General features: G+C 32.6%; 2 protein-coding genes across 2 annotated transcripts; both read right to left on the reverse strand.

Annotated features, from left to right (window-relative positions):
• Nucleotides 1-5,224: 5,224 nt before the first annotated feature.
• LOC112718319 (copper-transporting ATPase PAA1, chloroplastic-like) lies at nucleotides 5,225-7,928 on the reverse strand. Its single transcript, XM_072204263.1, has 5 exons — nucleotides 7,899-7,928; nucleotides 7,614-7,754; nucleotides 7,271-7,474; nucleotides 6,984-7,064; nucleotides 5,225-5,784 (listed from the first exon to the last, which is right to left on the reverse strand). The coding sequence occupies exons 1-5, from the start codon at nucleotides 7,926-7,928 to the stop codon at nucleotides 5,587-5,589; spliced, it is 654 nt and encodes a 217-aa protein (XP_072060364.1). The 3' UTR covers nucleotides 5,225-5,586.
• LOC112717811 (copper-transporting ATPase PAA1, chloroplastic-like) lies at nucleotides 7,623-9,933 on the reverse strand. The gene is made up of 5 exons (XM_072204264.1): nucleotides 9,487-9,933; nucleotides 9,323-9,374; nucleotides 8,670-8,825; nucleotides 7,899-7,975; nucleotides 7,623-7,757 (listed from the first exon to the last, which is right to left on the reverse strand). Exons 1-4 carry the CDS (start codon nucleotides 9,856-9,858, stop codon nucleotides 7,950-7,952), a joined length of 606 nt encoding a protein of 201 aa, XP_072060365.1. The 5' UTR covers nucleotides 9,859-9,933; the 3' UTR covers nucleotides 7,623-7,757; nucleotides 7,899-7,949.
• Nucleotides 9,934-16,568: the final 6,635 nt, after the last annotated feature.

A 16,568-nucleotide genomic window follows, 5' to 3' on the forward strand; every position in this document is an offset into this window, starting at 1 on the left:
TAATCTCAGTGAGTTAAGGGAGTTCGCATCTTTACACATCCTAAAGAATCAGAATCCATGTTTGGTGTATGTTTATGGATGCTATCCTGAGAAGTAACTGCACTGAATGATGCTCCAAAGGATTACTTCAAATGTGGATATTGCTCCATCTGAGAATAGGGATGAATGGAATCACCATTTTTTAGGTAGTCATTTTTTCTCTTTCCAACTGATGGCTTTGACAGCTTACCCTGCACCTTTAATACAATGAGGTTGTCTGGCATATACAATTACAAATTAAGAGACAGTATACATTAATCTTTAGAAATAGAGGACACAGCCAGACCAGTTTCCAGTTGCTACAAAACGTACATTTACATTACTAACCAGCGTAATACAATCAATTAGCCAAGAAAAATATAGTTCCCTTTCTTATTATTAGGTACAACTCCAAGTAGGAAAAAAATTCTTATAACATGAACAATATGGATTATGGTATGATGCTGATCAATATGGATTATCTTGGTTTAATGTTGCTGAATCGAAATACTATTTTGCTAAGATTTTGTGGATCACGCTCTAATAATTAACCTTGCATATTAATATCTGAGCTTTTAATAGAATTTAGAGGTGCTGAAATTTGGGTTGATAGGGGTAGAAACTAAAATTTATCTGTAAATTTATTTCATGTTTCCAGCTCAGTTCAACGGCAAAGTAGACAAGTGTGGGGTCAACAGAACCTAAGTTCAGATTGTGGATATGTGACTATGATATTCAAGAATGCATATGTCGGAAAGTAGTAGTTTTACATATTTAAAAGAAATATATTTTTAAGTTAAAACTTTGTTCTAAATAAGTTTGTGCATTATAATATGAGTAAGTTTGTGTATTTATAAATGATAACTTTAGGCACTAGTTTTATAGATTTTCTTGAGTGCAAGTTTTTGAAATAGTTTTAGATATATAAGGTGAGATGGTTGTTGACCTAATAGTATCGAAGTCTAAATCAAAACTTTAACCCTTGTCATTTTTGTTCTAAGTTGGAGTATATTATTAATATCAGCAAGCTTAACAAAGGTTATATTTTAGTATATTTATTTATATTTATTATTTTATTATAAAATAACTATTTTGGTTCCTCGTCTAAAAATAGTTCATACTTCTCGAAAATTTATGGGCTAGATCTATATCCCTGTCATAATCTGGTTTTTATTGGTTGTTTTCCTAGTGTTTGTCTGCTCTATATCCAATATTGATGAGATTGGAAATAGATATGGTAATTTTTTTTAGTTTCTTTATTTTAATCTTTTAAGGTATTTTATCAAATTTATTTGTTGGATACTTGGATATGCTATCACCTGCGAACTATAAATAGTTTCACATGTTCAATGGGATATAACTATTTAAATATATCCTCAACTATTGTTAAAAAATTATAATAGTAGTGGTTGAATTATGTTTAAAAGGATTTAATTCGCATCAAGAAACCTGTGTGCACTGATTGCATTGAATACTATCATTGCACAGTTCTTTCGGAATTCTGTATGCTCACAATTATTACATTCCATATGCATAAAATATAAAGATATGTTTGGTTCCATCTGCAAGCTTTTAAGAAGTGTCAATCATCATGCGATTTGAAATGAATGCAATCAAACCTTTCTTTTTCTGGATATTTAAAAGTTTAGAGGGAGGGTAGGTTGTTTCATTCCAAGGTCAGGATATGCTGTGAGATTCTGCAGGGCCTTATAATGGCAGATTAAGTACAAAGTAGATGTGCAATACGCGCAATTAAACCTATGACCTATTCATTAACAAATTTGATTCGACCATTCAACACTCACTCATGGATTAAACATTATTTTGACCTGCTGGCTTAGATATGAAGAGGAAGTTGATTCTTGCGTTTTCAGCGCTCAACTTATCTCTTTATTATGAATATGAAATATATAGTCTTGAGCTTGTAAATTTTATCTTTTTCAAGCATTGCTGAGCTGGGGGTGATGATAATGACCACTATTTTAGTAACTCTTGTTATGGTCCTTATATGGCAGACACACATCATCATAGTGCTAAGTTTTGTGGTAGTCTTCTTAAGATTGGAGTTGGCTTTCTTTTCCTCAGTTTTGTGTAGTATACCGGATGGAAGTTGGATTATACTAGTCTTAAACTATTTTGACAGTTATGTTTGAGCAGTTATTTGTTTGTGAATTGAACATATATTTTATGTTTTACGTGGACACACTGTGAAATTCTAATAATACATACTGATCCTGGCAATTATAATGTCGTTTTACTTGGTTGGAGAGCAATAACTCTCTGGGTTGGAAAGGAAATAAGGAGAAAAGAAATGTAATCTTAATTCCAATTGAACAACCTTTTTTTCTGCCCCAAATCAAGGTTTTTGTTGGGGAATTCTTTTCTAATTCCCTATTGTCTCTACACATCTAATCAAGAGAAAAGTTTGAATCTCCCCGTTTTCTCTGATCCTCTCTGATATATGCCAACAGGTATGGCTAAAAAGATGTTTGCAAAGAATATCACCAGATTTTTGAGCAGCTATTGATGGAGAGCCTAGAGAAATTTATACGACGAGAAGCTCAAGAGAGGTCACTTGAGAGTGATGGGGATGATGATAGTGATTCAGAAGATGACTATTCTGCTTCTAGGGTCCTCATAGCTCCCAATGGGAGTGTTTACTCACTCGGCGTTCCCCTTCTGGCTGAATTTAATGATACAAACATTCCCACTTTTGAAGCAAGCACATCAGAGGAGGTGGCTTCAGCATCTTCAAATAATCCCCCAGTGCTTGACGCAGAGCAGAGTCTTGAAAGAGTTATCTTTTATACGCAAGGCTAAAGAATTTGGAGTTGTTTATCTTGTTGGTCATGGGGATATACGGGCTAGGAAAAACTCCTAGTTCTTAAAGAAGCTCGTTATTAACTATTTTTATGCCTTTTTGACAAGGGAGTTACTTAGATAAAGATACTTAAAATATCTTTTTTTAAATATTTTTTAATAATTAAAATTTAACATATATAATTGATTAAATCGTGTTATTTTTGTCAAAATTAGGCTAGACAAACTGATTTAACCAAAAAAATAGTGAATCAAATATTGAACTGATCTAAATTAATATTATTTTTTATAAAAAATGACTATAATATCCTATTATAGAAAATGACTAAAATACTTCTAATATATATATTAATTTTGATAATCCTAAATTTTAGTCATTTATTTTTCTATCGCAGGGTTAGAATTTAGAATTTTTAATATATATATATATATATATATATATATATATATATATATATATATATATATAAGAGTATTTTAATCATTCTCTATAATAAGAGTATTGTAGTCATTTTTTATAAAAAAATAATATTAATTTATACCATTTCAAGATTTAATTCACAATTTTTTCGGTTAAATTAATTTGTCTAGTCTAATTTTGACAAAAATAACATGCTTTAATCGATTATATATGTTAAATTTTAATTATTAAAAAATATTTTTAAAAAAAGACATTTTAGGTGTCTTTATCTGAGTAGCTCCTTTTTTAGAAAGAACTGCAGGTGGGGTATCACAAACTTAAGTGTACCCCCATTCACCTCTGATGCAAGTTGGCATGACTTACATGGTTTGAACACATTTTTCACAACCCGAATAAAACAAATGCAACTTAATTTGGAAAACAGAAAGGTAGCAGTGAGTGGGTCTTGGAGGGGTCTCATTTGAAACTGCACAATTCGAATGGTTTGCTCGGATACGTGGTTTCCTAACTTACTGAATATCTTTCCAATTCATCATTCGAAAATTTTTTATGTTCCTTAGGTAGCGTCAGGTACTGAGACAGAGACTGAGAGACTGAGACTCAGTAGCGTTTATTTTATGGTTGTCGATTGCTACGTGGGTATACAGAATTGGAACAGGCTGGGAACAAAAAGTAACTAATATTTGTAACATTTTTAAGGAAAGGGAGAGGGGAAAAATATATATACATATACATTGCTGTGTACAAATGCGGGTGTGGAATTCCAATTCAGTTTTACAGAACGCCGAGTTTGTACAGTGGTATCCTGATCGGATCTTATAGGTTATTCTTACATGTTTTTTGTTTTTGGTATAAATTTAGGTGCAGTCAACTTTATGTGAAGTTGATAGCTAAAAGCCTTTAAATAATTTAACTGATTTGACTAAATTTTCATCTAACGACTCTTAATTATCAACTTTATGTGAAGTTGACTGCACCTGAGTTTTTACTTTTCTTTTATTATTATTAAGGTTATTCCTACATCTTTACTAAGATAACATTAGAAAACTTGATATGATTATTGCAAACTTGAGCATTTAGGGTTCTAAAAGGTTGATATTTTCCTCAATGATCAATGGTTACGTTGTTTAGATGTAGTATGTTCTTTCTTTGGACAATAGGTTCATTATCCACTATTAAATTTTATTTTTATTTAACTGCAAATAGAAAAAGGCAAAGAGAAGAGCGAGCAATATTTAAGAAATTGGACCTGATATTCTGTTAAAGTTGATTTTTTCGAAATAATTAAAGGTGAAAACGTTTATTAATAATTAAGAACTATTAGATTACAATTTAATCAAACAGTTTTTAACTATTAACTTTACATGAAAATAACTATATGTAAATTTTTATCATAATTAAATTGGTTTATAATTTTTAAATTGATCAAATTATTCTCTTGGTTTAGTCATTTACAAACTGAATTTACATTATCATCCATATGTATAAATTAAATCCAATATTAAATAAAAAAATTGCTGAGGTGCAATATGAAGATATTTTTCTCACAGAATATGAAATGTAATATTTGCAAATACAAAAAAGGCATTATACACGAATGAATTTCATGAGATTGCAAGGGATCCCGATGCAAGAACATTGGAAGGATAAGTTATTTTGACACAAACGACGCTGCCACAAGCTTAGCTACTGGCAGGAAGGAATAAAAGACAGAATAGAGAGTTAATAGAAAGTAATATTGTCTTTCCAAGAATATATTAGAATTCTGTGAAGTGAGTAGTTGTAAAGTGAAGGAATGACAAATTAATTACCTTTAAATCAGTTCGGTGAAATCCATGCACAATAAAAGCAATTGATCAATTCTCACTTTATTATTTATAACTACTCTCGTTGTAGAGGATCCAATTCAAAGAGTAGGGATAGCATGACCATATGAAAATTCCTCATCCTTATATTATAACGGTAGCTTAAGGATGATGCCTCACCTAATATCCCCATGCAAAGCCGGCATTATGCAGTAATCCTGATGACATGGGAAACGTCAATATAATATTAACAGGATGGAAGACCCAAAATGGTTATGGAATTTATTTTATTTAGTTCAAATAAAAAATTGTTTTCATATCCTCCAATTATACATTATATAAAATAGGGTGGTGTCCCCACCATTGTGATGGCAAAGATCAAAGGTTAGAATTTATGAGGCATATACCTAGCATTCTCTACTCAACCTGACATCAGGATGGGGAACCTCGTTTCTATGCTATTAGGAGGAGCCTCCTAACATCTAATACCGGTATTTCAGTTTCTGATTTTGATTTTCCAGGTCAGAATCTGCATAGATTTTGGTCTTCGGCAACATACCATGTATTTGTTTCTGCTTTGCAGAAAATCTGAATCTTAAAAAGTAACGAGTTGGTCTTTACACCGATGGAACTCAACCCCATGAGAGCCCCAGCAATTGATGGAGTCAGCATGGTTCCATTTATAGGGAATAACACTCCAGCAGCAATTGGAATCCCTACCTGTATAAAGGTAGAAATATAATTATAACACACCATTTGAATAGCACATTTCCAGAGATTAAAAAATCAATAGAAGCGTTGGAACAACAAATGAAGAATAATCAGTCCCAAACTGGGTTGAATATAATACAAAATGAACTAAAACTTAACTAGTAGTTACAAAGTAAGTTATAACTTATAAGTATCCCCGTGGCAGTGGAATAAACACACAATATAAGTTATCTTTGTTTTGTTCAAGTTATATCAACTTCAAGACACACCAAATAATAGTCATGATGATAAATGCGCCAACGAGCTATAGCTCAAATGGCATAGTCTCCTCATCCTCACCTAGAGCCAGTCTTGGATTCGAGTCTCACTCCTAACTTTGGAAAAAAATAAAAATAAAATAATGATGATAAATACCCGTAAATAAAAGATAAATAAATAAATAAGAAACATTGTTGATCAAATAATTGACACAAGAAATAACAACCACCATCAAAATCATGGCAACATTGGCAAAACAATTATGAAAAAGAAAGAAACAAAATTAGTTTTAGCATTTCCCAACATAGCAGCCTTCTTTTTTTACTTACCTGGTCCTATCCTTTCTTCCCCCTCTCCCTCATGCAAGTCTTGTTATTTATCTTGTCATAACATGACTCAAAATGTCAAGTTTAAAGATGATACGTGTTTATATAGTTATTTTAGTGGGTGCATAAAAAAAATAAAAATAAAAGAAGGTGCAATGGACAGTGGCAGCCTGGTAACAGAGATGCGAGACATTGACCAGTGGTTTCATGACAATACTCTTCCTAGAGGTAGAATCGGTGCTCAATGTTACTGGTCAGTTGGACATTACTTATATTAGATCCGACACTTATTGTATTCTGCGTTTTAACTTTTAATACGAAGAGTAGCATGAAATAAGCTGTTAGAACTTAGAACATATTGATGTGGAGCTCAAATTCCAACGTGAAAAAAAATTCAACTCACAGCCGTTCACCTTCCTCTAATTTCATAAATTCTCCCTCCTCAACACTCTCGAATATACAAATTTTCCCACTAACAAATCACATGGGTCCTCTCTCTATCACTATCTAAATACACCAAAATAATAATAATAATATATAAATAAATAAATAAAATTTAAGACAAACACTGCAACAACCTGTTTTAAATGCAGATCAATTTCTACATTGGACGGGAGAACTTACAATGTTGTATATGAAGGCCCACCAAAGATTTTGTTTTACAGTATTCATGGTTAGCCTGCTGAGCTCCAAAGCATCAACTAACTGCATAGAGCATAGTCATAACAGATTAGATACCTTGAATACATTTCATCAAGATTCAAGAAGTATTCGAGGCTGAGATAATTGAAGCAAAATTCATTTCTAAACTTAAGACATGTCCTACATATTGTAAGGTGAAAACAATTTTGGACAACACAGAAAAGTTTTAAGATTAGAATAAATAAAAGATCCTAAAGAAAGAAAAATACCTGTGAGAGCTGGTTGCACATCAATACAATAGAAGACACCTCACTAGCAGCTCCAACACCTCCACCTAATGCGATACCAATATGTGAAGAAGCCAGGGCAGCTGCATCATTAACTCCATCACCAACCATAGCTACAATCTTCTGATCTTTCTGTAGTTCATTTATGAACTTCTTTTTCCCATCTGATTTCACTCCAGATAGAACCTGCAATTGGCACAAATTTTCCAAGTACTAACAATCATTAACTAACCAAAAAAAGGGGGAATTTTGTACAAGAAGAATTTGGACCAAAGACGTACACAGACATCTATGCTAAAGCTGAAATAGCCAGCAAAAGGATTACATATGGACAAGAGTCCTCATAATTCTTGATAACTAAAGGGTTGCTACTTTCAGAGTCAACATCAGTAAATCCGTCATCATGCAGGGCTGCCAGAAGAGTGTCACGGAACTCCAATACCCTCAAGAATCCATGGAGACTCACCTACTGAAGGGAGGAATTACAACATCAATAATGGTTTTAAACTATCCTATAGATCTAAGAATGGTCGATATAAGATTTGGAAATAGTTTAGCCATATAAAAAGGTATTGTTTTGAACTCAGAACCGCATGAATTAAGAACATACCATTGACTCCAGACAACCACTCTTTAGCATTTATATGATGAAATAATTCCTTCAGTTGCTATCGTCTTTACCTGCCACTTAACCCACCAAGCTTCATGTGAATCAAATTGAATTCTATGACATATGTTAACATCTAATCTCATTTACACTAATAACTGCTAAGTGGATAACCAGTTTTCAAAGGCATCCAATATCATGTTAGGTCTATTGGGCAATTTGAAGGCACCACTATGTACTTCTTTGATAGAAAAATCACTTGCGAAAAAATTATCCTCACACACTATTCAATAGTTCCCAACCAAAATCTTCGGTTCAACGTTGGTCTACCAATAATCAAGCAATGGCTATAACAATTCTGAAGGTAATACAAAGCTGAGTTCTACACTTTTTACAGATTGATCTGCACAATACTGTCCCTAAATATTCTAATTATTTCTTGAATACCTGAGAGATAACAGACACACAAAGGACATTACTAAGATGGGACAAACTAGGTATAATTCATAATAAAAGGGTGGAAAAAGAAAGAATAACCACAGGGGGAGCGAAAAGAAACAGGCATTAATATATTAAAAGGAATAAACTCCATGTTGAGCCAGCAACTACTAGGATCGAACTCTCTCAACTAAGATGTTGGGTTTGGCACCTGATCCTGATCCTTCATAGGAATTGTCTCACTGAGGCTTGTGGCATCCATTGACACCTCTTCCTAAATTTTTTTCCATCCCAGAAACACAAAGAGACATTATACTGATAATGTTGAAAACATACCTCGAAGGCTGGAGCTATATCCATAGTTAGTCAAATGCTCTGCAAGTGCCTCCCCTAAATGCTTCTGCCAATTTGGTGCTTTTTTCGCTTCAGATACAGGCCAAACTATTGCTGTCTCTATAGTTAGATTCACACTAGCAGATGACACTTGGGGCTATGCATAAACATAAGAAATAAAGAACCACAATTCAGATTACTGATCCTTTATTTAAGAAAACAAATTAAAAAAAAATCTAAATGGCCATGCATTTAAAGAAGAAAAATAGAATGTCTTATCTACCTTACTTGTCATTTCCTTGAATTTTCTTTCCTTTTACGATTTTTTATCATTTTTATTAGAACTAAATATTACAGAAGATAGCGACACAGATTCTCAATGCTACCTTAAGAACATCAACAGACTTATCTATTTATAATTGGATCACAGTGTAAGGAAGTTCAATTTCACAATGTGGGTATATAAATTCAATGCTTACAAATATAATCTCAAATATTGCACACACATGAACATCAAATTCCAATCAACTATTCACGTACAAGAGCACATTCAACATCAAAGTTAGTCAACATTTGCAAACACTAATCAATTTACACATATAGAATAATTGAAGCACCTAAACCAAATCAAAATCAATATTGCAACGAACTTATACGACTTTCCAGAATCCTCTTTATAGTCGCAGCACATCCACCGCACGTCATTCCCTATCAAACGCACACAAAGAGAACGTAAAAGAAAGCTTAGTTAGAAATACCAAAGAAAATAAAACGGAAGAAGAGAACCAAACCAAACTTCACTCAAACAAGTTTTTCATACCGAAACATCGAGAATGATCACATCAGGTGAAAGCGCCGAAACCTCCTGAGTCGCGTCTCCAACTAACTTCACGCTACCGTCTCCAGACTCGCCGCCGGCTTCATAAGCGAAGGAAGCGACGGAGCTTGAAACGCACCGTAAACGGCACGGAGGTCGCGGCGGAAGCAGCACGCGGAATGCATTGAGCGACGACGAGAAACTGAAAACCGTGGGTGAGCTCGGAATGTGGCGGGAGGCGTAGGAATTGACTGCGCATTTGAGGCTGCGGCGGAGAAGAGGAAGGCGATGAGGATCCGTGGCGGCGAAGTGGCAGTGGAGAGCCTTGAAGAGTGCCATCTGCGCCGGTTTGGTGACGGAGATTGCAGAATCCATTGGATTCTGCTAGAGAGTTGAAAAAGAACAAGAGGAGACTGTTTCAATGTGGAAACAATCTTCTGGTCCAGTTGAGCGAAGTTATAAGCTCTGCGCGTGTTTCTGTCTTCTATTTCTTTATTTATTTACTTTTATTATTATCTTCTTCAGTTCTTCTACAGTTCTACCTATCACCGCGTTGCTAATTAAATTTGGTATGCAGTACTATGCACACTTGCACAATATTGGTGTTAGAATCCACTCCTGTTTACACATTTTTCTTGTGATGGGCGACACTCTTGTAATAATTGGGAAATATTTATAATAATATGTAAACATTATTGATATTTATTGTTAACTATCTAATTTACTTATTGATGTACCTGTTGTTATATTAGTGATATATTTATTGAGTAATTTTCTACATACAAGTCATACAAGTCATTTATAAACACGTCGTTTTACATTTTTTTTTGTGTTTCTTTTTCTTCTTCTTCTTTTCTCCGTGCTTCCTCTTTCTCTTCTTCTTCTTTTTCTTTCTCTGTGTCTCTTTTCCTTCTCTTTCTCCCTCTTTTTTATTGAAATTTCTTTTCCTCTTTTCATTTTCTCTTTCTCCTTCATCAAAATCACCAGAAAAAATGAAGAAACATTATTCAAGGTACGTTTCTTGCCTTCTCTTTCTCTTTCTTCTTCTTCTTGCTACACGTTCTTCTTCCTCTTCCTGTTCTTCTTCTTCATTTACGTGATTTTCTCTTTGTTTTCTTTCTTCGTTATTCTCGGTTTCCATTATTTTTTGACATCAAGCTCTGAAATCGTTTTTGAAGAAGAAGAAAATGAGGAGGAAAAAGAGAAAGAGTTCTGAATTATGCATAAGGTGTACTTTAACAAATTTTGGGTGTATTTCTTAAATTCTTTGGGTGTATTTTTGTAATCCTTTGGGTGTATTTCTATAATTCTTTGGGTGTATTGATTTCAAGAAGAAATATACTGTCTCTCCCTATATTGGGTGTATTTTTTAAATCCTTTGGGTGTATTTCTGTAATCCTTTAGATGTATTTCTATAATCGTTTGGATGTATTTTTGTAATCGTTCGGGTGTATTTCTAAAGTTCCATCATCTTCAAAACAATTTCAAAGCTTAATTTCAGAAACCATAAAAATTGAAAAAAACAGAAGGAGATCGAAGGCAAAGAGAGAACGCTTTTCCATACAAATCATACAAGTCATTTATATTCACGCTTCTTCTTCTTCTTCTTCTTTTTCTTCTTCTTCTTCTTCTGTAACGCACGTGTTAGGCCCAACTTCTTCTTCTTCTTCTTCTTCTGCTTTTTCTTCTTCTTCTTCTTCTTCTTCTTCTTCTTCTTCTTCTTCTGCTTCTTCTTCTGTAACGCGCATGTTAGGCCCAACTTGTAAGACTTGTAAACAAAAATGACTTGTATGTGTAGCACTCCTCATATTTATTTTTCTGTTACTTTATTTATTTATGCATGTATTAAATATTTTTTTCAAAATATTTCATCCGGTTACGTTTGAAAATTAAAAGTATCTATTCTTAATATATAAAAGTAGATATTTTTAAGATATTTTTCTACGTTTTACTAATGCTATGTCAATAACATCGTTTATTTGGCAAAACTTTAGAATCAATCACTCAATTTTTGACAAATCAACTATTATTTTCAAATCAGTCAAAAAATAAAATATACAAAAAATATACAAGTAATAGAAATATATACAAATTAGGCTAATTTCACATAATCATCTTCATGGATCTTTGGGTGCCAATTGTGGGGTGGCACCCTCTCCTTTTTCACCAATGCTACATTTGTCCTCTTCTGAGCATATCTTCTTTTTTCTAGCAGTCATACTTTCTCCTTAAGGCCCTCTTTTGCTTCCGGTCACCTTCAAGAATTTTTTTCGGGCTAGTTGTTTCAAGTTCTGCCCCTCCTCCCTATACGCAGTTGCACTTTTATCCTCTTTGCTTCTAAACACAAATCATTCTCCTTCTCTCCCCATTCTCGAGTCCCCACTTTTTTTTTGGTAGTTTTCCAAATGCTGTTTTTCTATTGTTGGCTGCAGCACTGAGATTAGTTGGAGTTTTGGTAAGTGTTAACTTTGCAGTGTTCAGCTCTTACTCGTGACCTCTTCTTTTTCGTTTTCCTTTCAATTTTGCTGTGATTGAATTGACAAACTAGCCAAACTCCTGATCAGATTTACTGGAATAGGCTTTGTAGACTTGTTTTGTCTACTCTTCTCATTTATCAGCACCTTAGAGTCAAAATTGTCTTCTGTGAAATTTTCTCTTCTACCTGATTGGTTTGATTTCAGCCATTCGCCCCATCTTTCTTCTTTAACATCTCCTTCTAAAGAATCATCAAGTTGGAAACTGCACATCCTTGCCTCGTGTCCCATATAACCACAATAGTTCCAAAAGTTTTCCATCCATTCATACTTCAAACCAACTTCCAACATCTTTTATTCGGGCTGGCATGAATCTTTTAATCGGTTTTGTAATATTTAAACTGACTTGTGCCTTAACTATGCTGTGTTCTTTGCCTTGAACTTGGAAGATATCCACATTTAGAACATCCTCGAAAGAGCATCAAAGTTTCCATCCTAAGTCCTTCATTTTGTGGTGCTCCGGCAGTCCCTAAAATTGAATCCGCATAAGAACTTGGGCGAAATCTAGATCTCCAATATATTCGTCCTCCTTTCACCATTTTAAGTTTAAAATATAATTCTTGAAGAGTCACGATACTCCCCATTCGATCCTTATAACATCTTTTTCGTCTTGAAAGAAGAATTAGAACCCATTCCCACCACGATCAATTACCTTGAATCCCTCTGGTTGTTGCCAAATAGCTTACATTGCTGATTCTAGTGTTCTACTGAAAACTACTTATCTGTCCAAAGTCTTCCCACAAACTTCTAAAACATCTTTTCACCCCTACTTAAATATCTTTTTACTCTACAACTATGATTGAATCTTTATCATCCTGATTTGTACATTGACCTGAATCAAAGAAAACAGTATTTGTTGCTATAATTATAATCTATGTAGCACACTTGATAATTGAGCACTAAAAAATTATGAAATCAAGAGTACATACTTCCAAAAAATCCTAGTAGAACATAGTAAAATCCTATGGGCACAATTCAATTTACAAATATATAATGATGCACAATAAACCTTTTTTATACTGCTATAATTAATCTACTATTCTAAACAACTATTAATTTTCCATTCCATCTTGTTATAATTAAAAAAGTTAATCTAAAAATACTATTTTTTTATAGCATCTTACTAAATTGATATTTTAAATAATTAATAATTTTTTATGACATATTACTATAATTAATAAAATTAATCTAGCATAATTATTAATTTTTCATTAATAAAATTACTCAAAACATACTAAAATACATATGTACATAAACTAATATAAATAATAGTAATATTTAAATATATAAAACACATATACTACATGTACATAAATTAATATGAAATAAAAATTCGGTATTAGGATAATCAAATATTCATTACAAATATTCTAAAATTTGTGTCAATATATATTTTAATATAAAATTATCAATGACAATAATTAAAAATTAATGGTGGCTAACTAAATTTGTAACCTACAAGAATTCATATTCCTATATTTATTATATTTTACCATTATAAATAATATAATAAATTTATAATTCTAATAATTAATTTATTAATTTCTATAAATAACTTATTAAATGTAATAAACATCCATATTACAAATGTCATAATAATCTATTAATCATAATAAATTTTACTTTACAAATATTTAAATTCCATACTATTTGAACTACTTAAATAAGTCTCTTATCATTTTTAGTACAAAAACTTTATTTTCGCACTACACAACATCACAAACTTACTCAATAGAGCATCATTCTTTGAACAATATTACCAAACAAACAAATAATTGGTTTATCAAAATTTGCGTAGTTCCAATATGAAAAACATTAACACCCACAAATGAAAAAGAATTTTTTTTGCTTACAAATGATTATACTATTTCAATTATTCTTATTAAAAATAACTTATTTAAAAAAATCTACATATTTTTGTTCTTTTTATTGTAGATGTTATTGAAAAATTACATGCATATCAAGAGATTAAAGAAAAAGAATATCATACAAATTCATAATTTTATATTATATTTTTGGTATTTTTTATTCTCATTTATTTTCTAAACCAAAGTAATTTTAAATTTGACACATTTTCTTACTAGATATATTCAAATACATCATGATTATAAAATTAATATATCATATTTTTGGTCTTTAATTATTTGCAAGGCAAAGAATACCATATAAGAAGACAAAGTATGACAATTATTAAAATAAATAGAAGCAACAAATAAAAATGTAATGTTGTACAACTCTAATATAAAAGGCCTATTTCTTTTTTAAAAATAAATAAATTCAAATTTATAAACTAATAAATTATATTTTAATTTATATTAAATAGAAGCAATAAATCAAAATGTAGTTTTTTATAATTCTAGTATAAAAGGTTTCTATTTTTTTAAAATAAATTAATTCAATTTTTAAACTAATAACCTATATTTTAATTTATATTACTTTTAGTTAAATAATTATATAGAATTATATACAAATTATTAAATAAATATTATGCAAAATAGTTTTAATATAAATAATTTAAATTTAACATTAATTTATATATTATTAATCAATCATATAAATAATATAACACTTATTAAAATATACTATATAATATAATTAATTTACCTCTTCGCACATCGCGTGGGTCTCACTCTAGTTTATTTACAATAACAGTCATTAACCTAAATTTCTTTTTAATAACATCATAAAACATTCAGTAATATAGTGCCCGTCACGTGCCCCTTGCTTTTCACAATTCCTTTTTTTCTCTCTTCACTCCTCGGTCTTCACCTAAGTACCTAACCCTTTTGTCGGTTTGTCACATTCTCTTTGAAGTGCTGTTATTAACTTAATTGTTTTATTGTTCAGAGTTCACTAATCCCTCTCGTCCCCCTTTTTCCCTCTTTTCTCCTTCATCGACACGGTAGCAGAAATGGAAACAAAAGCTTCGTACAATGTAAAGAATGAAGAATGAATGGATGATTACATAAAGCTTTAGTATATAGCTACCAAAAAATAATTTTAATATCGATCATCGTTGGATGAGTTCGAAGGAGGGATGAATGATCAGTGGAAAAGAGAATACAACTAACGCTTGTTTAAGCTAAGGTGGCTCTTTCTCTAGGCTGCTAGTACCATACATGGAATTGACTATGGTGGCGGTTCAAAAATATGAGATAGTTATATAGACTTAATAGTTAAGGCATCCGTGGGATCTGCTTACAGTGGAATAGTGGATATTGGTGGTGCAGCAACGAAACAACAATGATTAACCCATCTCATATTTTTGTCAAAGTTTAAACGCCAGATACTAACTACGATTTAGGGTTTAAGTATGATTGTTGATACTAAAAATGAGACAGTAGTGAACAGGTATGAAAGTGGCTAAAAGGGACTAAATCCTAAATAGTCCTTTAGATTTATGATTTTTTATGGTCTTTCAAATCCCAAATTTACTGTACTAGTCTCAAGATTTAGTTCTGGTCTCTGGACACTATATCAGTTTTTGAATTCCAGCACTGAATCCGCAAATAAAATGCTAATCTAACTCTGACCTATATCATATTCAGTATTATTTTTAGCTTGACAAATTAGAACTAGTTCGACGTTTCATTCATTTACTCGGCATTTCATTTCAAGAATCACTACGGGAGATTAATCGGCTAAAAGGTTAAGAAATATGGGGTCAGGTGATAGTCCTGTTAAATATCGTATCAACGATGTTTGTACGGTTTGTGTGTGTTGTTCTATTAAATATTTTATTTTTATAATTACTTTTTGGTATGACCAGTAAAAGTCGGTTACGAGTTATAGCTCGGTAACGCATGATCCCCGATTGTAACCGAGTATTCTGAATAATTAGCATTTATTTTCATCCAATAACGTCGGATACGCAGTTAATCCTCGGACGTTACAAGAAAGGTATTCAATCTTTGCATAAAAAATAGCTTTGACATATATACTACCTTTTGCTAACTTAATCATTGGAGTGCCTTTGCAGGTACTCACCCCTCCTGTTCTGGTCAACCGACGTATACCACGTCTCGCTGGGAAGAAACGCCGACCTTCGTCAATAACCGAGTTATACCTCCACCTACCCAGGCAAGAACAGATTGGCGCTAGAAGGAGGGCCTCGTCGAAGATATTCCCTTCTGCGAGCCCTTAATTCCCTCACATTTGACGATGGCTGATGCGCCTCCCCCAACTCCGTCCGAGCTTTTTCGGATGGTAACTGAGCTCCAGCAAGCAAATCAACGTATGACTGAAGCAAATCAACGCATGACAGAGAAAAATCAGAGAATGCAACAACAAATTCAACAATTGGCTAATGCTCTCCTGGAACACAACAATGATAGTCGTGAGCGACAAGAAAATGATGAACGACAGTCCCAACCGACCCATGTCTCGAAGACACCTCAGGACGACGATGCAGACCATCAGAATGAGGATGCTATACCCGAAGACAAGAATGACGAGCGCGATAACTCTGCAAGACCCTTTACGGCCAACATCATGAACTTTCAAATGCCCAGATAATTCACGCTATCGACAACCCTAACTCCCTACGACGGG

This window comes from Arachis hypogaea, chromosome 10 (assembly GCF_003086295.3).
Source record: "Arachis hypogaea cultivar Tifrunner chromosome 10, arahy.Tifrunner.gnm2.J5K5, whole genome shotgun sequence".
NCBI classification, from domain to species: Eukaryota; Viridiplantae; Streptophyta; class Magnoliopsida; order Fabales; family Fabaceae; genus Arachis; species Arachis hypogaea.

Excerpts from the sequence above, each read along its gene's own strand:
- LOC112718319 (XM_072204263.1), bottom strand. The coding sequence starts at position 7,928 with ATGCTAAAGAGTGGTTGTCTGGAGTCAATG. Across the intron at positions 7,755-7,898 it reads GTGGTTGTCTGGAGTCAATG|GTGAGTCTCCATGGATTCTT; the intron begins GTATGTTCTTAA and ends TCCCTTCAGTAG. Across the intron at positions 7,475-7,613 it reads ATGAGGACTCTTGTCCATAT|GTTCTATCTGGAGTGAAATC; the intron begins GTAATCCTTTTG and ends TGCCAATTGCAG.
- LOC112717811 (XM_072204264.1), bottom strand. The coding sequence starts at position 9,858 with ATGGATTCTGCAATCTCCGTCACCAAACCGGCGCAGATGGCACTCTTC. Across the intron at positions 8,826-9,322 it reads AAAGAGGATTCTGGAAAGTC|AGCCCCAAGTGTCATCTGCT; the intron begins GTATAAGTTCGT and ends ATGTTTATGCAT. Across the intron at positions 7,976-8,669 it reads ATATAGCTCCAGCCTTCGAG|TGGCAGGTAAAGACGATAGC; the intron begins GTATGTTTTCAA and ends TGGTGGGTTAAG.